Consider the following 23,404-nt stretch of genomic DNA (forward strand, 5'->3'; position numbering starts at 1 on the left):
TTCTGTACTTTTTGTTTAATATCCACTTATCAGGTATGCACTCACTGAAAATTTTTCTCAATTTAAATATATTTTGATCATATTTCTTTTTTCTCAAGTCATTCCAGCTACTCTCCATCCTTACCTATTAACACAATTCTTTCTCAAACAAGCAAACATACAAACTCATAGTACCCCCCCACATATACAAACCACAAAAATAAGTTAAAGCAATAAACTCCCCTCCAAAAAGTACATCAAACTATAAGAAAATAAACATACACCACACACACAAACACAGACAAACACACACACATACACAGACACACACACACACACACACACACACACACACACGCATACACACACATAACACACACACACCACACACACACTCACACACACACACACACACACTCCACACACACTCCACACACACACACACTCCACACACACACACACACACACACACACACACACACACACTGTGCCCTATTTTCAACAACATTTATCAGGCATTCACCCATGCTAAGTGTTCCATATAACACAGAGTTTTTGTCTGGATCCAAAAAACCTTCCTTTTGAAAAATAGCTATTAGTTTACTTAGAAACCATTTTACTGGAATTCTTGATCCTTGGTGTTCAATTTTGGCTGCACAATGAGTTCATCATATGGTCACAAGAAAGTCATATACTTTCCATGTATCTTAACATCCTTTCTGGAGCAGGAACACTAGGTCATACTTAAAGGACTTTCAAATATAAGTGTTCAGTGATTTTATATATTTTGCTTCTGCTATTTTGTAAATTCTGCTCATCTAACTTTTTAACAAGAGAAGAAATAGACAGAAGCTGGAAAGAACCCAGATGTCCTTCAACAGTGGAATGGATACAGAAATTGTGCTACATTTACACAGTGGAGCACTGCTCATTTATTAAAAACAATGACTTCCTGAAATTCATAGGCAAATGGATTGAAGTATAAAATGTCATCCTGAGTGAGGTAACCCAATCATAAAAGAACCTGACAAATACAGATGCTCACACCCAACCATTGGACTGATCACAGGGACCCCAATGGAGGAGTTAGAGAAAGAACTGAAGGAACAACCCCATAGGAAGAACAATAATATTGACCAACCAGACATCTCAGAGCTCTCAGGGACTAAACCACCAACCAATGAGTACACCTGGAGTGTCCCACGGCTCCAGCTATATATGTAGCAGAAAATGGCGTTGTTTGGCATCAGTAGGAGGAGAAACCCTTGGTTCTGTGAAGGCTTGGTGCCCCAGTATAGGGGAATGCTAGGGCAGGGAGCCAAAAAGGGATGAGTAGTAGGGGGAGCACTCTCATAGAAGCAGGGGGAGGGGGTGTGTGATAGGGAATTACCTTACTGGAGGGGGAACCAGGAAAAGGGATAACATTTGAACATTAACTAAAGAAAATAGCCAATAAAAGGAAAAAAAGAGCTGATTAACAGCAATTAGGAATGGCATTTTATTCAATTAAAGTATCTAGGTATTAAAATTACAAATTTGAAGTTCTATTCCTTAAAATACCTTCAAATAAAATTTAAAAATAAAATCTCTCATTCTTTTCTAATTTGTGTATCAAATATTTACATAAGATTTATTTCAGATATGTAAGAATCCTTAAATTCTGTAAATCTTCGAAATTCAAGGGTCAAAGAAAAATGGATGAAACAGAAGCAAAACATGTAAGAAAGAATCAGAATTTGGAATAAGCAAATATGCTCATCAAATATTGTCACATTCTTTTGGGAGATGAGTCACTTTTCTGTATCTCATTTTTGTGCCTTTCATATTTTCTTTTTCTTTTCTTTTTTTCTTTTCTTTTCTTTTCTTTTTTTTTTTGTTGTTGTTGTCCTGAAACTCAATATGTAGCCTAGCCTTCCTTGGAACTCAAAATCCTATTTCAGGATCCCAAATTCTGTGTATAGATAGATACAAGCAACAAAATTCCTAGGTATACAGTTTTTCTGTAAGTAAATATCTACATTCCCCAGTAAAGTGAAGAATAGACAAAACCAAAAGAAGGGAAGGAAGAGAAACAAATGAATTAAGAGGAACCCAATGAAAGTAATTTGTTAATGTGTTGTCAGGCAACAATAATCACTATATGTTATCTTCAATGAAATCATCATTCCAGTGGTAGCATTGTGTAGCTGTTAATACATGAAAACCTTTTACTGTGAAAATACCTTATGAACAATAAGCAATGTTTTTGGCCTAATATAATAAACAGAGTTACACAGCCATAAAAAGACAGAATTAATAAAAATCTTCCAATTATTAAGCAGTTTTTAAAAATATGTAATCACTTCTAAATTGCCACTATGAAAATTACTAATGATAAAATTTTAAAATAAAGGTTTAGTGCAGTGAAAATAATTTTGCTTTGTAATAATACTAAAGCCAAAAGGATGAATAATGTTATGTGAATATTTTGTTCAAAACGGACTTTGCTAAACACAGGTACTGGAATGAACATATAGAATCTGCTAAGTTCTATATGACTTCATTAATATTAATGATATTACTATAAATATTTAGCTCAAATTTATTTTAGAAAAAATGGTTTGTTTTCTTATATATTATTCTCATTTCTTAACTGTACTTGTAATGGCGGAAAGGTTGTGGCTTCTGGATTATTGATATAGATGTGACAAAACAGTTCAAACTACTTTGCTTATAATTCATTGTGTTGTATTTTCTGTGATAGTGATAGTGCTACAAATGAATGGTAAAACAAAAGCTCTAGAAATAGTGCAGAGAATATAAATGACAACACTACTGAATATATAAATACTTTTTCTTATTCTTTCTAATAGATTTTTACTCAGCTTATGCAGCAAAACAAGACAATTTTGGTAGAATGAAAGCAAATTCATTATAGTGATTTCTATTGAGTATATTTCTGCACTCTTCTGAAATAGCCATGTCTCTGAGATTTATCTATTTCTAACTCATCTGTAACCTAAAAGCCATCTTATACCTGTATATGCACCAATATTTATAAGACATAAAAGAAACAACCTTTAAATTCAGGTTCTTGTTTTAATACATTTTCAGTAGCAAAAGCTGAGGAAGTAATTTTTAGTTTTGTCACCCCTTTTCCTTAATCTACACATTTAATAAATGAGAATCCAATTTCCTAGATGTATTTTAACTATTTATCAGTATTGTATGTTTTTTTGAGCAATCGTACAAGATTTATGATATTGAAAGTGCTGTGTTAAATTCCAATAAAAAATGCAGTGCTGTTATGCATATGCATGTAAAAATATTATCATTTACCAGGGTAGGCATTTTCAAAGCTTAAATAAGCCTCCTCCTTCAGATCAACTTTTTGGTTTTTCTCAGTCAAGTTACTCATTTTATTTTTTTTCCATGAATTTTGTTTGTTTGGCTTGGATTTGCTACTCCAAGTCCATTTTTGAATCTAAAGAGAAATATCACTCCTAGACTAAAAAGTTCTATAGTATAAAGGAGATATTTTAGTCCATAAAATAGATCTTAACATTAATTAGAACTGACAATTTTATGTAGTTTAAACTAACTCTAAAAGCCATATTAATGATTTCATTTCATTTCTCTAATGTTCATGTTTTAGTTGAACACATGCTTGTTTGAGAGATATAAACTTTAATATTTCAGAAGTAATATCTTTGCCCCCTATATTACAAATATTTATCATAATTTATTCACACTTAAATATTTATAAATAACAGTTATTATCATATTTTCTTCACAAATAAATGTTTACAAAATATTTTATAATTTTATTAGCTATTGACACTTTTGCATTCATTATCAGAAAAATGAAAATTATTTCATAGAATTACTCTTAATAAACTTTTAATATTGTTAAGTGCAATAATAGACAAGTATACACATAGTGAATGTTCTTGAGTTTACATAGATGAGAAAATTACTTTGAAATTAGAAAATAATCAAAGGCTGGTTGCTTTCCTTCTGTCTTTGGAAATAGTATCTCTCTTTTAAACTTATATTTTTATTTATGAAAACTATTGTTAGTGCAGTCATGTATTTGCATGTTACATCTTCACATATGTACATATAAACAAAGACTTTTTATATTTACCCTCTGTTCACATGCATTAGTATATTAAGGCTTTACAAATTAGAGATCCAGTCACATTACATAGAACATAGCAAGTCATACTTAGATATTTAAATATTTGGTGGAAGGACATTATGTTTACCGCAGATTTTTTTTTTTTTTTTTTGGCTCAGCAGTTAAGTCTGCTTAATTAGAGGGCTCAAGTTTGGTTCTCAACAGCCATGTCTGATAATTCAAATTCAGATGTATTGGAATATACTGGCCTTCATGAGTGCAAACCAATACAACACAAAATCAAGAATACAAACAACCTAAAAAGCAATATTACATTTTTGAACTGTATGTTTGATATAATAACAGCAATATAAATAGGTTTTTTGTAACATCCTCCCCAGCAACTATTAACTGCATAGAGCTGTTGAAAAGGCAAAACATTACACATAAATATAAACTGATTTTTGGACTGTTTCTTATATTAATGAATTAAAATGTAAATACTCCATTATCATATTGAATAATTCACTCATTAAAAAAACAGGAGAACAATATATATAATATCCACCAGCTGATATTTTATTATCTCCAGGGACATTACAAAAATTTGCCATATGAAAGATCCAATTTCATTTAAAATAAACAAATGCAGTAAATCTATTCTGTGAAATTTTAATCTCATTTAATTTTTATTGAAATAGAACATAATTTGAAATTAAGGTAGACTAAAACCTAATTATATATGAAGAAAATATAGAATTATAGAAGCTTAGTAATTTAAATTATCATGGCTTGATCATTATATATTAGTCTTAAATTACAGAGTTGTATTTGAAATTCATTAACTTTGGAATGTTTATTCTTTTAAAACAATAATAAATGGTAGTTTCTTCTTTTATAACTCTCCTTAAATAATGTTACATTGTAATATAGCTTTACATATTATATTCAGAATTCAGTAATTCTTTTATTCTGCTGATATTAATTCCATATTTAAATACCTTAAAAGTCATTGGTACTGTTCTCTGTATTCATTATTATTGTATTAGTCAAATATTTTTACTTACCAACCAACATATTTCTCATACCCAGAAGAATTTCATAACCCTCTAGGTAGTCACAGTGGATATACTGACAAAAGTAGAATTAAGAATCATTAAGACTAAAAATTACAATTTTAAGCACTGAGAATTTAAACCTCCCTAAAATTATATTTGAGTATCAACAGCAATTAATTACTAGTTACCGAGATTACCTAACTTCATTTTTTTAATAAAAGGTGTATTATGAGAATTCATATATCACAATTTGATAAATCATTTTTCAAAAAGTATGCTGTATTAAAATTAAAGTTCAGCTTATTAATTTGACACTATATAGATAAAATATAAAAACATTTCCTTTCCTATACAAATATAAATCTGTGAATAAAATGTAAATGGGTAGCTTATTTTTATTTAATTTTTTTTCACTTTTATTTTTTTTTCTTCTTTTTTTCGGAGCTGGGAACCGAACCCAGGGTATTTTTATTTTAAAATGCTTCATAAATTGTATTATTTAGATGTGAGGGTTTTTAAAAAAGCATAATCAATAATCACTTCATTGTATCACATATAGTTTCAAGGACAATGTTTTGAAAATTCTATACATTTCTTTTGCAAACAAAAATAATTTATGTAATAAACTACATTTAGTACCATAAGATGCTATGTGTTAAATGTATTAAAAAATTTAATAACCTTCATCTGATCACAATGTTAACTGTAGGCCAAGTTGAAATGCAGAGCTTAGGTATTCTGGTATCTGTTGCTGAGACTTTCCTCCTGTCTTGTGGATTATAGAAATTGGAAATCATCCTCATTACAATATTTAGCATAAAATTAATTATAATTTACAATATGTGTAGTATTGTATATTAATATAATTTGAATTTTATATAATTCTATGTTTTCCAGAGTCAAAATGTTTTCGGTCTTGATGTCGTTGAAACACCAGAAGGAGAAAAGATGCCCCAGCTGATCGTTCAAAAGGAATTAGATAGAGAAGAAAAGGATACCTATGTGATGAAAGTAAAAGTTGAAGATGGTGGCTTTCCTCAAAGATCCAGTACAGCTATTTTGCAAGTAAGTGTTGCTGATACAAACGACAACCGCCCAGTCTTCGTAGAGAAGGAAATTGAAGTCAGTATACCAGAAAATGCTCCTATAGGTTCTTCAGTGACACAACTCCATGCCACAGATGCTGATATAGGTGAAAACGCCAGGATTCACTTTTATTTCAGCAATCTAGTCTCCAATATGGCTAAGAGACTGTTTCATCTTAACACCACTACCGGGCTTATCACTGTCAAAGAACCACTGGATAGGGAAGAATCACCAAGCCACAAGTTATTGGTTTTGGCAACTGATGGTGGATCGACACCAGCAAAAGCAATGGTGCTGGTAAATGTTACAGATATCAATGATAATGTCCCATCAATTGACATAAGATACATCGTCAATCCAACCAATGGCACTGTGCTCCTTTCAGAGAATGCTCCGCTTAACACTAAAATTGCTCTCATAACTGTGATGGATAAGGATTCTGAACATAATGGTAGGGTGACATGCTTCACAGATCATGAAGTTCCTTTCAGATTACGTCCAGTATTCAGTAATCAGTTTCTCTTGGAGACAGCTGCATTTCTTGACTTTGAGTCCACCAGAGAATATGCCATTAAATTACTGGCCGCTGATGCTGGCAAACCTCCTTTGAATCAGTCATCCATGCTCCTGATCAAAGTAAAAGATGAAAATGACAATGCTCCGGTTTTCACCCAATCTTTCATAAGCCTTTCTGTTCCTGAAAATAACTCTCCTGGTGCGCAGTTGACAAAAATCAGTGCAACAGATGCAGACAGTGGACGCAATGCTGAAATAAACTACCTGCTAGGTTTTGATGCACCACCTGAATTCAACCTGGATCGCCGTACAGGCATCCTGACTGCAGTGAAAAAACTAGATAGAGAAAAACAGGAAAAGTATTACTTTACAGTCCTGGCACAGGACAATGGAATTCCACCCTTAATGTCCAATGCCACTGTCTTCGTGACCGTTCTTGACCAGAATGATAACAGCCCAATTTTCACTCATAATGAATATAACTTCTATGTTCCTGAAAGCCTTCCAAAACATGGCACAGTAGGGCTAATAACTGTGACTGATCCTGATTATGGAGAGAATTCTGCAGTTACTCTCTCTGTCTTAGATGTGAACAATCAATTCACTATTGATCCACAGTCTGGTGTCATCAGGCCAAATATTTCATTTGACAGAGAAAAACAAGAATCCTATACTTTCTATGTAAAAGCTGAGGATGGTGGTAGGGTATCACGTTCTTCAACTGCTAAAGTAACCATAAATGTGGTTGACGTCAATGATAACAAACCAATTTTTATTGACCCTCCTTCCAATTACTCCTTTGAATGGGTTCTACCATCCACAGATCCTGGCACAGTCATCTTCAAGGTTCTTGCAATTGACAATGATACTGGCATGAATGCAGAGCTTCGTTACAGCATTGTTGGAGGAAACACAAAAGGACTGTTTATGATTGAACAAATATCAGGCAACATCACATTGAAGGAGAAGTGCATGGTTTCAGATATTGGTTTACATCGAGTCATAGTCAAGGCTAACGATTTAGGACAACCTGATTCTCTCTTCAATGTTGTAAATGTCAATCTCTTTGTAAATGAGTCTGTGCCCAATACTACCCTGATTTATGAAATGGTGCGCAAAAGCATTGACTCACCTGCAAATCAAAATTCTGAAACAAGTGCATCCTCACCAACCACCGACTATGTCAAGATCATGGTTGCCATTGTTGCTGGCACCATAACTGTTGTCCTAGTTATTTTCATCACTGCCGTAGTAAGATGCCGCCAATCACCACACCTTAAGGCTTCTCAGAAAAACAAACAGAATTCTGAGTGGGTTACTCCAAACCCAGAAAACAGACAGATGATTATGATGAAGAAGAAGAAGAAGAAAAAGAAGAAGCATCCCCCCAAGAACCTGCTGCTTAATTTTGTTAGTATTGAAGAAGCAAAACCAGATGATGCTGACAATGAGAGAAACAGTGTCACATTAGATCTTCCTATTGAGCTGGAAGATCAAACCATGGGCAAATACAACTGGGGTACTACACCTACTACTTTCAAGCCCGATAGCCCTGATTTGGCTCGACACTACAAATCTGCCTCTCCCCAGCCTGCATTCCAGATCCAGCCTGAAACACCCCTAAACTCAAAGCACCACATCATTCAGGAGCTGCCTCTTGATAATACCTTCGTTGGGTGTGATTCCATCTCCAAGTGCTCCTCCAGCAGTTCTGATCCCTACAGTGTTTCTGAGTGCAGCTATCCAGTGACAACTTTCAAGACTCCTGTGTCTGTGCATACCAGACCTGTAAGTAATCCAAGATTCTATGTAATCCTTTTAATTTATTACTCTCATTCTTTTGACCTGAGATAGGATTATAAAGAACATTGATTTCTAAGAAGGAACAAACCAATCACATTTCACATAATATTCAAATAGGAATATGAAATCCTTTAAATTTGGTAGTCAGTACAAAGTTAATGCTGTTATGAATATTTGATTATTAAAAGGGTAATCTTGTCTGTAGGTGGCAGTGTGATTAGCTTCTTGCTTCAGTATATCCTTGGAAAAACTATCTATTAAAGATTATAGCACTACCTGCTTTACCACATTATTCATGAGACTCAGAAAAGCCTGGGCTGCTTACGTTATAGGAAAACATTTTCTAATGTGATAAGTAGTTCTCAAACCAAATGGCTCTGTGAATCCTCTGTGAATATGGGCAAATCTGTAGATAATCAACATTTTTAAATGACACTAACATATCCAACACCTCTTTTCTATAATATCATTCTACCTGCTTCTCAAATTAGGAAGACAAAATATTTTGACTTACGTTAAAAGATTAAAACACTTTAAGAAAGTGAGGGTTTGTTCATTCTCATCTTCAAGTCAAATAAAGAAATGCAGAAACATCTTCATCTTAGGGTTACCAGTTAAATATTTGTATTTTCAAGGTCAATCAGGAACTGTTTTTAAGACATAATGACCTTTAGGAAATAGAATATGATTGTTTGTCCTAATGGGCATGAAAGAAAGTTAGAGCATTGTAAGAACTAAGAAATTGGTGCCCAAGAATTTCAAACACATTTCATTTCAGAAAGCAAGAGTTTACACAGTGCTTTTAAATTAGTATTCCATGGAGAAATAAGTACAAATTTATCCAGAAATTCATGACTAAATTAAATTATTTAAACAAATTATTTCCTTAATGAAGTTAAGCAATGGAATTTATCTACTTCTTTCTCTAAATGTCGTGTTGCCTGTTGATTTTATTATTTCAAGTGAATAACAGTAAATTAGTAAATCCATTTGCCAGAATAAACTTGATTTATTAACTTCTTCAGGCTTAATAGACTGGTTATAAAGTGAAAGTTAGATAAATTCCTTTTCATTGAAAGTTATAAATACTGAAATAAGAAATTCTGAAAGAAGCCAGATTCAAGGAAACACTGTAAATAACTGACCATAACTTCAAGTTTGAAAACTAATGATAATTTGAGGCTACATGCTTTAAAATACACAAAAATAATGATGTTAATACCTGTCTTTTAATCACACAGTGAAGGTAAGGTTTTAATATATTAGGCTGAAAAGAAAATTAAAACTCTAGTTGCTATTTAGGGTATCTGCTATGCTTTGAAGAAAGTTATAGGGGTTTCTACAATTTGCATTAGTAATAATACTCTGCATCATCAATGACAAAAGTAATAAATGTTTATCATCTCCAAAGAGTGTGTTTTTGCTTGTATTTAACCATTGCAGTGTACACTTTTGTTTTCTCATTCTTTCCATCATTATTTTGTTTATTAGGAATATTTCTTTTCTCACTGTTTTCTTCTTCTTCTTCTTTTGTTTTTTTTCGGAGCTGGGGACCGAACCCAGGGCCTTGTGCTTGCTAGGCAAGCGCTCTACCACTGAGCTAAATCCCCAACCCCTACTGTTTTCTTCTTTTTGGCTTATTGAGACAGGGTATATCTATGAGGTGATGGGTGTACTGAAACTTGTTTTGTATACCAGGTTGGTTTCATATTCTGAGATTCACCTGCCTCTCTCTCCCAAGTGCTGGAATTAAAGCTATGTTTCAACATTGTTCAGCAGAAATACTCCTTAATAAGAATATTTATTATCCTTAGCACTTTAAGAGTACTCCTTTTTGTACTTTTTCACGTTTTAACATTGCATACTGAGTTTTTCTGTATCATATTTGCAATTCATATCTTTCAATGGATTAGCTCAAGGAATTAGTAAAACAAATGTTCATAATTTGTTTGTATGAACATAGAAATACTTTTGCATGCAGAAACTTTATGTAAAGAGCTAAAAAGGAAAATGATTTATTTTCTAAACATTTTTATTTTTTAGTTTTGACATCTAATAATCTCTAAAATTCAATAAAATTTAAAATGCCTTTCCATGATGACATTTTATGTAACACACCTAAGAAAGTCATATCCTAATCATAAGATAAATGTCTTAGTATGTAATATTAAAAAACAAAGTGCATCACTGAAAAGGAATTATTACTTATTAGTATGTTTCTTACTGAAGAGTCTATCATAGAAACAAATGACTTTTGAGATTCTTTTCACATCTTTAAAAATAAATAAACTGTATATATTATGTCAATCAATATTTACAGTTACTAGAATTCATATTTAATATCTTCTTAATCTGACTCAGAGAATTGCAGCAGTATAACTTAGAACATTAAACTTCTCTGAATATTTATATTTCATTCCACATTTGCAATATTTTTTTACACTTTTAGTATACTTTTTAGTATACTGATGAAAAATAAACGATAAGTGAGCATATAAAAGATCAGTCATGTAGCCATTTAAATACACTGTCTTCATTGTTAGAAAGACCAATGTGGGAAGTTGTGAGTGTGTCTAGCAGTAATAACTAAAATCATGTTTCTTTAGTGAACTTTAACAACAGATTAAAATATTTCTGTTAACAGAAGCCAGAAATATTCTAAAATATTTTATATAAAGTAAGTATAATATTTCTACAGTGGAACATAGATGGATATTAATACTAGCACCTTTGTCATTTATTTAGAAATATGCATGTCGATAAAAAAGGACATCCATCAGAAAGCTTAGAATTTTAAAAAACTATATGTATTTCTTAACTTTATTCTGACTCTGGTTAGGAAAAATGTGGAACATTGGTTATATATCATTAACCTATTTTATAGAATCTTTTATATCTGAGAAATATGTGGCTCCAGTTTGTCATCAATTTCCATGTGCTTTATGGAAGAAGATTTTGTACAGATTGTAGAAAATAAAGGTAAAGTTTGAAATTTAACAGGGAAAAGTTTTATATATTATCTTCTATGAACAAAATTAACTGCATCACATTGCAATTGTTAATGATAATAGTACATTTTAAGCCTAAACAGTTTTCTAGAATCAACTTTAATTTTTACCCCTTCCTTCCTGCCCACTGACTGTTCCTCATTCCATACCTCCACCCCCGTCTCAAAAAGATGTCCCCCATCCCACCCACACACCACACACCTCCCCAGTCCCTGGGGAATCAGATCACTCAAGGCTTAGGTGCACCTTCCATCACTAAGGCTAGATCAGGAAGTCCTCTGCTCTATATGTGTTGGGGGCCTTATATCAACTGGTATATGCTCCCTGGTTGGTGACTCAGTGAAAGATCTCGGGGATACAGATTAGTTGAGAATGCTGGTCTTCATACGGGGTCACTCTCCCCTTTAGCTTCCTCAAGCTTTTTTTTTTTTAATTCAACCCAAGTGGTCCCCAGCTTTTATACATTGGTTGGATGTAAGTATCTACATTTGACTCCTTGAGCTGCTTGTTGGGTCTCTCTGAGTGCAGTCCTGCTAGGCTCCTGTTTGTAAACACACCATAGCTTCAGTAATAGTGTCAGGCCTTGGGGTCTCCCCTTGAGATGGATCAAAATTTGAAATGATACTCTCAGGACTCAATGGGAAGGACCTCAGATGAAATACTTTACAGTGGGGAGAGGGAACTTGTAGAGTCCACCTCCATTAGAAAAATAGGACATCAATTGGAGGGATGGGTTTGCCAGCCCACAGTCAAAAACTCTGACCCAGAATTGTTTAGTCAGAAAGAACTGTAGGGACATAAACTGGGAAAAGCCTGAGGGAAAGGAGGTTCAATGACAGGCCCAAATTTTGCCATCCATCTTGTCTAATTGGGTGGCTGTATATGCAGGCCACATGTGGGCAGGCTCTGAATGGGTGTTCCTTCAGTCTCTGTTTTAATCTTTGCCTCTCTCTTCCCTGCCAAGGGTATTCTTGTTCCCTTTTTAAAGAAGGAGTGAAGCATTCACATTTTGATCATCCGTCTTGAGTTTCATTTGTTCTAGGCATCTAGGGTAATTCAAGCATTTTGGCTAATAGCCACTCTTCAATGAGTGCATACCGTGTGTGTTTTTCTGTGATTGGGTTACCTCACTCAGGATGATATTTTCCAGTTCCAACCATTTGCCTATGAATTTCATAAAGTCATTCTTTTTGATAGCTAAGTAGTATTCCATTGTGTAGATGTACCACATTTCTGTATCCATTCCTCTGTTGAAGGAGCATCTGGTTCTTTCCAGCTTTTGCTATTATAAATAAGGCTAAATTGAACATAGTAAAAGCATGTCTTTTTTTATATGTTGGGGCATCTTTTGGGTATATGCCCAAGAGAGGGTATAGCTGGATCCTCAGGCAGTTCAATGTCAATTTTCTGAGGAACCTCCAGACTGATTTCCAGAATGGTTGTCAATCAGTCTGCAACCCCACCAACAATGGAGGTGTTCCTCTTTCTCCACATCCTCACCAGCATCTGCTGTCACCTGAGTTTTTGATCTTTGCCAATTCTCACTGGTGTGAGGTGAAATCTCAGGGTTGTTTTGATTTGCATTTCCCTTATGACTAAAGATGTTGAACATTTCTTTAGGTGTTTCTCAGCCATTCGGCATTCCTCAGCTGTGAATTCTTTGTTTAGCTCTGAACCCCATTTTTTAATAGGGTTATCTTGAGTTCTTTGTATATTTTGGATATAAGGCCTCTATCTGTTGTAGGATTGGTAAAGATCTTTTCCCAATCTGTTGGTTGCCGTTTTGTCCTAAGCACAGTGTCCTTTGCCTTACAGAAGCTTTGCAGTTTTATGAGATCCCGTTTGTCGATTCTTGATCTTAGAGCATAAGCCATTGGTGTTTTGTTCAGGAAATTTTTTCCAGTGCCCATATGTTCCAGATGCTTCCCTAGTTTTTCTTCTATTAGTTTGAGTGTATCTGGTTTGATGTGGAGGTCCTTGATCCACTTGGACTTAAGCTTTGTACAGGGTGATAAGCATGAATCGATCTGCATTCTTCTACATGTTGACCTCCAGTTGAACCAGCACCATTTGCTGAAAATGCTATCTTTTTTCCATTCGATGGTTTTGGCTCCTTTGTCAAAAATCAAGTGCCCATAGGTGTGTGGGTTCATTTCTGGGTCTTCAATTCTGTTCCATTGGTCTATCTGTCTGTCTCTGTACCAATACCATGCAGTTTTTATCACTATTGCTCTGTAATACTGCTTGATTGGTCTTTTTTTTAAACTAAGAAACATAATTCAGTTCATACGAGAATCAAAACAAAGATTTAGGCATAATATTTCAAATATTTCAAATTAAATGTCTCTGAATTTTGAAACTCACTAGGAAAAAAAATTGAGAGAATAGAATAACATTTTCATGGACTTTATTTTATTTATCTGGAATGAAATTGTTAAATACATACCATTATTCTGAGTAAATTTCCATTTTAAAGTTTAGTCTCTTTTTAGAGTTTTGTGATTAGATATGTTTTATAAAGATAATTGGATATGTCAGTTTTTGTATACGCCATCTTATTTTAGAAATAATGACAGGACATGTCTTTATTATATGTTTCTTTAAGGTCCTTATACTTGACTAATAACCACTAACAAAATTAAAACAAATACACGAAAACACCTCATTAAATCTTGGTACTAGGCTGGAGTATAAGGGACTCTATAGAAATGATACAACATATGTCTTTTAAATTTTTCCTTCAATTCTAAATTGTGTATTTAACTGGAAAGACTGAGTATATAATTATTCTTGTATATGTAGATTAAAATTAGTGTGTTATTTGAAGTATTCCTATGTGATAATATTTCAAAGAGGTTGATGCTCTATTTAACAAGTTAATATGGTCTCAGTCTGTCTTAGTGTATGTATAAATACATGCCTGTATATGTGTTTCACTTTTGAAGTTTTTAGAAGGAAAAAGTGACATAAATTAAAATTTAACACAGCTGTTCAAATATGACTCATATGTACTCAGAATATTAGTGATTTTCTAGATGTTGTGTCACAGTACTAAAATATGTTCATTCACTTTCATTCATAGCTTCCCATTTATCATCTTTTGTTTAGTAAAACTACTGTTTTATTCAGTAGTTTCTGAATATGTGCTAATGCTTTCCTTTCCTTTAAGTTTCTTCAGTTTAGAGTATGTGCAGTGCTTCTCTCTATGAACTATCCCTCCTTTCTTAAATACTAAAGACCTGATAATATTACAATTGTGTGAATAAACAGTTATTTTTGATATCTATTGTTTTAGGTACCACATCTCTTGTGAAGAAATAAAGCTGGATTTTCCTTTAATACTATCTAATTTCTGATCAGTTGGTAGGATTAAGATTCAAAAGATTTCCTTTAACACCATTACTTCTATTTATATTAGTCCCAGTTTTAATGCAATGAAAACAAGAGTATAGTAGTTTGTGTACAAATTATTCCCTTTAATGTGTCTCTAGTCATCTTGGTTTAATTTATACTTTGTTCAAAAGATTATAGCATGGACTGTTCCCCATCATATACATCCCTTCCTGTATATATATATATATATATATATATATATATATATATATATATATATAGCTCATTTTAAACATTTAATCATTAAATATGAATTCACATAGGAACATATATGAGGACATATGTGAAATATGTATATTTAATCATCATTTGTGTCTTTTGCATGGAGTTAGTAATAAAAATGGTAGGAGAGGTGAAAATTTATTGTACGAGTCTGAAAATTTAAAATACACAAGAGTTTCCAAGATTTAGTTAGTACTTGTAATTTACTTTTGAGAGGAATAAACAGATTTTGTTTGCATATATTAGAATGGGTATAATAAATGTCCCTTTACCTGTTATACTTTTAGATACTAACATACCACTGTATTTGATGCAATTTCAGAGCCTAACTTGTCTGTAATATGTTGTGAGTAATATATCTGTAAATAAAATTTTCTGCATTTCAATAATTCAACTTCTGATATTTTTGAAGCACTTATTGCAAAGAGAAGGTAATGATTTTATTAATGTTACACCAAATTCTAAGATACTTTTAGCATAATAACTTTTACAATGGAGATTCTATTGTAGCTGCTGTTATTGTTAAGTACCCACTGTTGTGCCATAAGTTGATTTAACAGCACGTGCGTTAAAAAATGTAAGGTAGCAAGGCAAGACAAGGCAATCATAATTTGTTTCTATTAAAGATAATGTCAGAATAGAGTAGGGTTTAAAAATTTTTACAAAATACAAAGTCAGGTTTTACTACAATAATTGTGTGTGTGTGTGTGTGTGTGTGTGTGTGTGTGTGTGTGTGTGTGTGCATGCAAATAAAAAACTGCTTTTCAGTGCTAAGCATGAAAAGGCACTTGACAATCCCAATTTAAGAAGCAGCCTCATAGGAAGCAACACTTCTCCTCAGACACATACAAATATAGGTCCTATCTCTAGAAATCCATTCACATGTGTCTTTAGTCACTTTCTTTTTCGAATTTTCTCCATTTGTTATTCATAATAAAAATAAGTTTATATTATTGCTAGTTTTCATTTCTACAATAATGTTTACAGTGCATCTTGAACGTTCTCTCTTATTATAAATCCAAAATATAAGATAGTCTTATCTTTCTCTTACATGCAGAAAAATATTAACTCAATGTGTTTTCAAGTAATTTTATAATCTTATTAATGTCTACATGTGTGTTCTATTTCTAACCGCCCAATGTATCAGATATTTTTGACTTTACTATTTAATATCCCTAACAATGCAGTTAACCCCCAGGATCTTATAAATCTGTACAATTTTTCAGAACTACTTTGAGAGCTCATTTAAGACAGTTATAACTATCTTACTAATTTTATATGGTTATGATAGTTAATATAGTGATTTGTGGATTAAGAAATCTACAAATAATTTTAACATCAAGAGAATATGATAAAAATTTCTATCTGCAAATCAATGAAAAATAAATACTAAAACAAAACCCAAAACATGTAGATCACATATTTTTTAAAAAAGAATAGCATTCATTTAACTATTTCCATTTATATATCACAAAATTCTTTATAAAATGAAAATTATTTGTATAAATGAGTTTATCCATTATATTATCTTAAACACTACTTGATGAAAACTCTTCCATCACTGTATTTCTTCATTAATTTTAGAAAAAATATGTCATATTCTTAGAAAAATGTTGCATTTAGTGTTTATGAATTGTACTCAGCTGGCATAAAATAAAAAATATCCTGATTTTTTTGATATGAAACCAGTCTCTGTCTAAAGGGATAAGGGAAGCATTTAATGAAAATGCATCCTTGTGACTGATTTCTTCATAGAATAATACTTCATATATAAACATACTTGTATAAATATACATATACTCATATATAAACTTAAATGCAGGTAAGAGAACTTAAATTTATACCTCATTTAAAAAGGAAAAGCAGACAGTGGGTTGTTATATTATTCTGGGATTATATTTTGAAATGGATTTAGAGAGTTTTCTTGAAGAATTTTAAAATGTTTTTTAACCTCTTGGCTATTTTATATTGACCAAGATAAATATCAAATTATAAACCCATTAAGCATAATGTTTATGAAATATGCAGTTACATCTGTGATCAGCTTTGATTTTTGGCCTAGAATTGGGCTTTACTATCTTTACAGAAGTATAGTTCACAGTATAAAAAATGTTTATGTCAGGTACTGTGCAAAAATAATAGAATTCCATTAAGTATGTCTTTTAGGGAAAGTAGTATACTTGGTACCTTACATATAGTACTTTATTATCTCAAAGTCACTGTATAGTTAGCAAGTTTTGGGATAAGGGCCTTGGTCAAAACCAAATTGACTCTTTTTCTCCTTTCATGAGCTGTGCCTGCCAAATGAAGTCCAAAGGATTCTTCCAACATTTACTTTCTGTTTCATTTTAGTTTGTTTTAAAAGTCATCAACCATTTCAAGAAGACTTTCTTGCTCTTCTTGGCCCGTCTTACACTTAGACTCTTTCTTTAAACTATGGATTAGTGATATTGGCATGAATTGAAGCAGAAGTTTATAAAATAAGCAAGCACATGCTCATTCTGGAACTTACTTTTGTGACATGAGGCATAGTTATTAAATATCAGTTTATTTATTAATTGTGCAATCATCAATAATAGTCACTTCTATTGTACACATTTCATGAATGTAATTTTTAATATGATAGCTATATTGTCTTATTGATTTTTCACATAAATACTGTATTGAGAGCTGTCATCTATTCATTTTACCTTTTCAATATGTATAGCGTTATTATGTTTAAGTGCTCTGAATTTGACAAGAGGTGATGTAAAGCATTTTTCAACAGCACTTTGTAGAAGAAATAGTTTAATTTATTCAATATAGCAGAGACATACTGGTAGTAAGAAATGTAAATCAAATGAGTCATCGAATTTTTAAAGAGTATTAAATCATTAATTCATAAAGAACCTATTTTTTTAACTTAGTAATTTTTTATTTATTTGTTAATCTTTTTTACAGTCCAGACTCTATCCCTGTCCCAGCCTACCCCCAGATGTTCCACATCCCATACTTAGCCTGTCTACCAGAGGATATCCCCACCCACTCCCACTTCCACCACACCAGACCTCCTCACTCCCTGGGGCCTCTAGTCTCTTGAGGGTTAGGTGCTTCTTCTTGACTGAGTCCAGACACAGAAGTCTCTGCTGTATATTTGCTGGGAGACTCATACCAGCTGGTGCACACTGCTTGGTTGGTGACTCAGAATTTGACAGATTTTGGGGGTCCAGGTTAGTTGAGACTGCTGGTCTTCCTAAAGGGTCGCCCTTCTCTTCAGCCCCTGGCAGCTTTGCCATAATTTAACCACAGGGGTTCTGTCCATTTGTTGGGTGTAAATATTTGCATCTGACTACTTCACCCGCTTGTTGGGCCTCTTGGAAGGCAATCATGATAAGACCCTGTTTGTAAGCACACCGTAGCATCAGTAATAGTGTCAGGTCATGGGCCTCCCCTTGAGCTGCATCGAAATTTGGACCTTCTTTCCCTCAGGCTCTTCTCCCTCTTCGTTCAGGCAGTTCTTTCAGACAAGAACAATTCTGGGTCAGAGATTTGACTGTGGGATGGTAACCCCATACCTCCACTCAATGTCCTGTCCTTCCACCAGAGCTGGACTCTACAAATTTCCTCTCCCAAGATGAGATACCTCATCCAAGGTCATCCGTTTGAGTCATGAGAATTTCTTACCTCCCAGGTCTCAAGCACATTCTAAAGGGTTCCCCTACTTCAACCTCCCAAAGTTGCTTGTTTCCATTCTTTCTGCTGGCCCTCAGGGCCTCAGTCCTGTTCTGCCCACGGGATACCTGATCATGTTCTCCTCTTCCCCTTCCTGTACCCTTTACCACCCAGACCCCTCCACCCTCCTGTGATTGCTTTCTTCTCCCTCCCAAGTGGGATTGAGACATCCTCACGTGGGCCCTTCTGCTTGTTAATCTTCTTGAGTTCTGTGGATTATATCCTGGCTATTATGTACCTTTTTTGACTTATATCTACATGTTAGTGAGTACACACCATGCATGTGCTTTTAGGTCAGAGTAACCTCACTCAGGAAGATATTTTCTAGTTCCATTCATTTACCTGCAAAACTCATGATGTCCTCCTTCTTACTAGTAATTTTAAAATAGCAAGTTTTGATTATATAACACATATTAAAGAACAATTTGATTTAAGAATTATGTTAATTCAAACATTCACATCATATGTACTAATTGAAACATTAATGTTAATAATTTCTAAAATAAAATATAATTTTATATTTTATAATAAAATTGGTTCTCAAACTAAAAATTTCAGCAACCTTGTAAGAAATATAATTAGTGATCTAAGAAGAACAATTAGGAAACATATATCAGGTGCCTCTATTGCACTACATTCAAAAAAGAAAGAAATGATTCAACCAGGAAGAAATTATGCATGTTCAAAGGCACAGTGCAGGACACTGTGGGAAGTAAAGCATGATGAACTAGAACTGTTGTTGGATAGAAGGCCCAAATCAGGCATTGCAGGTAGCTATTTTGTTGTTGTTATTAGTTACTTATTTATTGGATATTTTATATATTTATTTCAAATGTTATCCCAATCTCGGTTACCCCCATCCCATCCTCCTCCAATGCTTCTATGAGGCATCTAATGAGATGATGCTGGGTTCCTTTTTCTTTGAATTGTTTATATAGTGGATTATGTGGGTGAATTTCCATATATTAGACCACCTCTGCATTGCTAAAATGAGGCCTACTTAATCATGATGGATGATCATTTTGATGTATTCTTGTATTCTGTTTGCAAGAATTTTATTGAGTATTTTTGCATCAATGCTCATAAGGGATATTGGTCAGACGTTCAGTTTCTTTGTTGGGTCTTTGCATTTTTTAGGTATAAGCAAAATTGTGACTTCATTGAACGAATGAGGTAATGATCCTTCTGTTTCTATATTGAGGAATTGTTTGAAGAAAATTGTATAGTCCTTTGTATAGGTTTTCTTGGAAAGTCTGAAGAATTTTACACTAAATCCATCTGATCCGGGGATTGTTTTGGTGTGGAGACTTTTAATGATGGCTTCTATTTCTTTAGGTGTTATGGGAATGTGTAGGTGGTTTATCTCATCCTAATTTAAATTTGTTACCTGGTCTCTGTCTAGAAAATTGTCCATTTCATCCAGATTTTACAGTATGAGTATAGGCTTTTGTAGTAGGATCTGATCATTTTTAGAAATTCCTCAGTTTCTGTTGGTATGTCTCCCTTTTCATTCCAGAGTTTGCTAATTTGGACACACTCTCTGTGCCCTCTGGTTAGTCTGGCTAAGCGTTTATATTTATGATTTTTTTTCAAAGAACCAAATTCTGGTTTCGTTGATTCTTTGTATAGTTCTTTTTATTTCTATTTAGTTAATTTCAGCCCTGAGCTTGATTATTTCCAGTCTTCTCCTCCTCTTGGATGTATTTGCTTCTTTTTCTTCTAGAGCTTTAGGGTGTGCTGTAAAGCTGCTGTTTGCTCTCTCCTGTTTCTTATTGGAGACACTCAGAGCTATGTCTTTGCCTCTTAGCACTGCTTTCATCATGTATCTAAGCTTGAGTATGTTGTGCCTTACTTTTCTTTATATTATAAAAAAGTCTTTAATTTCTATCTTTATTTCTTTCTTGACCTAGTTATCGAGTAGAGCATTGTTCAGATTCAATATGTATGTGGCCATTCATTTTGTTGTTATTGAAGACCAGCCTTAGTCCACGATGATCTGATAAGGTGCATGGGACTTTTTCAATCTTCTTGTATCTGTTGAGACCTGTTTTGTGACTGATTATTACAGTCAGTTTTAGAGAAAGTACCATGTGCTGCAAAGAAGAAGGTTTATTCTTTTGTTTTAGTGTGAAATGCCCTATAGATATCTGTGAAAACCATTTGGTTCATAACCTCTGTTAGTTTCACTGTGTCTCTGTTCAGTTCCTGTTTCCATGATCTGTCCATTGATAAGGCTGGGGTGTTGAATTCTCCCACTCTTATTGTGTGTGGTTCAGTGCATGCTTTGAGTTTTAGTAAGTCTTCTTTTATGAATGTAGGTGCCCTTGCATTTGGAGCATAGATATTCAGAATTGAGGGCTCATCTCGGTGAATTTTTACTTTGATGTGTATGAAACACGCTTCTTTATCCTTTTTGACAACTTTTGGTTGAAAATCAATTTTTTTTTCTATAGTAAAATTTCTACTCCAGCTTGGAACCATTGTCTGGGAAAATATTTTCCTACCTTTTACTGTGAGCTAGTATCTGTCTTTGTCACTGAGTTTCGTTTCCTGTAAGCAGCAAATTTCTGGGTCCTGTTAACATATCAGTCTATGTCATTTTGTTAGAATTGAGGTCCATTGAGGTTAAGAATATTAAAGGAGTAGTCGTTGCTGTTTCCTGTTTTGTTTTTGTTTTTATTTTTTGTTATTAGAAAATGGAAATATGTTTGTGTGGCTCTCTTCTTTTGGGTTTGTTGCAAGATTACTTTCTTGCTTTTCCTATTGTTTGGTTTTTGTCCTTTGTAGGGCTGAAATTGTGGAATGATATTGTGTAAATTTGTTTTTGTCATGGAATATTTTAGTTTCTCCATCTATGGTAGTTGAGAGTTTTAGTGGATATAGTAACCTGGGCTGGCATTTGTGTTCTCTTAGGATCTGAATGACATCTGTCCAGGATTTTCTAGCTTTCTTGGTCTTTGTTGAAAAGTCTGGTATGATACTGATAAGTCTGCCTTTATATGTTACTTGACCTTTTTCCCTTACTGCTTTCAATATCCTTTCTTTGGTTTGTGCATTTGTTGTTTTGAGTATTATATGATGGGAGGAGTTTCTTTTCTGGTCCAGTCTATTTGGAGTTCTGTAGGCTTCTTGTATGTTCACGGGCATCTCTTACTTTAGGTTAGGGACGTTTTCTTCTATAATTTTAATGAAGATATTTACTGGCCCTTTGAGTTGGGCGTCTTCACTCTCTTTTATACCTATTAATTTTAGGTTTCATCTTCTCATTGTGTATGAAATTTCCTGGATGCTTTGCGTTATGAACATTCTGCATTTTGCACTTTCTTTGACTATTGTTTCAATGGTTTCTATGGTTTCTTCTGCCCCTGCGATTCTCTCTTCCTTCTCTTGTATTCTGTTGGTCTTGCTTGCATCTATGATTCCCGATCTCTTTCCTAGGTTTTCTATCTCCAAGGTTGTCTCTTTTTGTGATTTCTTTATTGTATCTATTTCCATTTTTAGATCCTGGATGGTTTTGTTCAACTCCTTTACCTGTTTGGTTGTATTCTCCTGTATTTTTTAATGGAGTTATTCTTGTCCTTTTTAAAGTCTTCTATAATCATCATGAAATATGTTTTTATCTATGAATTTTGCTTTTCACATGCGATAAGGTAACCAGGACTTGCTGTAGTGGGAGAACTGGGTTCTGATGATGTCATGTAGCCTTGGATTCTGTTGTTTATATTCTTGTACTTGCCTCTCACCATCTGGTTATCTCTATTGCCTGCCCTATCTATCTCTGATTGAAGCCTGTCCTTCATCCTGGTTGTATCAGAACTTCTCAGAGTCCAGGTGTCTTTGTGATGCTGTGATCCTGGGATTCTGTGGTCCTGGGATTCTGTGGTCCTGGGATACTGGGATCTTGGGATAGTGAGTGTGTCAGAGCTCCTGGGATTCAAGCTGCCTCTGAGATGTTGAATTCCTGGTGTGACCAACCTCCTGAGATCCTGTTGTGTCAGAGCTCCAGTGAGACAAGCTTTCTCTGGGTGTTGCATGAGTAGGTGCAAGGGAGGCCAGAGCCCTGAGTTTGCTCTGAGCACAGATAAAAGTTGGAAAGAACCAGTGCCTTTGAGGGTGGGGGTTTGTGTTTCCCTTGTTCCCATGTGGGTCACAGGTTTGCTGGGTGTTGAGGAAGACGTGTCCTCAAATGTGACCTTGAGTGTGTCAGACCTCCAGTCCTCCTGGTTGTCTATGATCTCCTGGGAGTCGAGCTTCCTCTGTGATCCTGTGCTCCTGTGATTCAGGGCTTCTTAGCACACCTGTGATCCCCTGTTCCTGTGATCCTGTGGTCCTGGGTATGTTAGAGCACCTAGTTGATGGACTTTCTCTGGGTGTTTTGGGAATAGGTGCAGAACCAGCACTGAATGTCTGCTTAGGGCACAAGTTCAGAGAGGAAGAGCCGCCTAACAATTTCATGAAGTCATTGTTTTAAATAGCTGAATAGTGTTTCATTGTGTAAATGTACACCATTTTCTTTATCCATTCCTCTT

At 34.0% G+C, this 23,404-nt stretch overlaps 1 protein-coding gene across 1 annotated transcript in view; it reads left to right on the forward strand.

The window, feature by feature from the left end:
* The window catches only part of LOC116888613 (protocadherin-11 X-linked), a 284,660-nt gene that overhangs the window by 73,047 nt on the left and 188,209 nt on the right, over positions 1–23,404 (forward strand). The window contains exon 3 of the mRNA XM_032889912.1: positions 6,034–8,526. Coding sequence (XP_032745803.1) covers positions 6,034–8,526 — 2,493 coding nt within the window. The remainder of the gene's footprint in view (positions 1–6,033; positions 8,527–23,404) is intronic.

The sequence above is a fragment of the Rattus rattus genome, chromosome X (assembly GCF_011064425.1).
Source record: "Rattus rattus isolate New Zealand chromosome X, Rrattus_CSIRO_v1, whole genome shotgun sequence".
Lineage (NCBI taxonomy): Eukaryota > Metazoa > Chordata > Mammalia > Rodentia > Muridae > Rattus > Rattus rattus.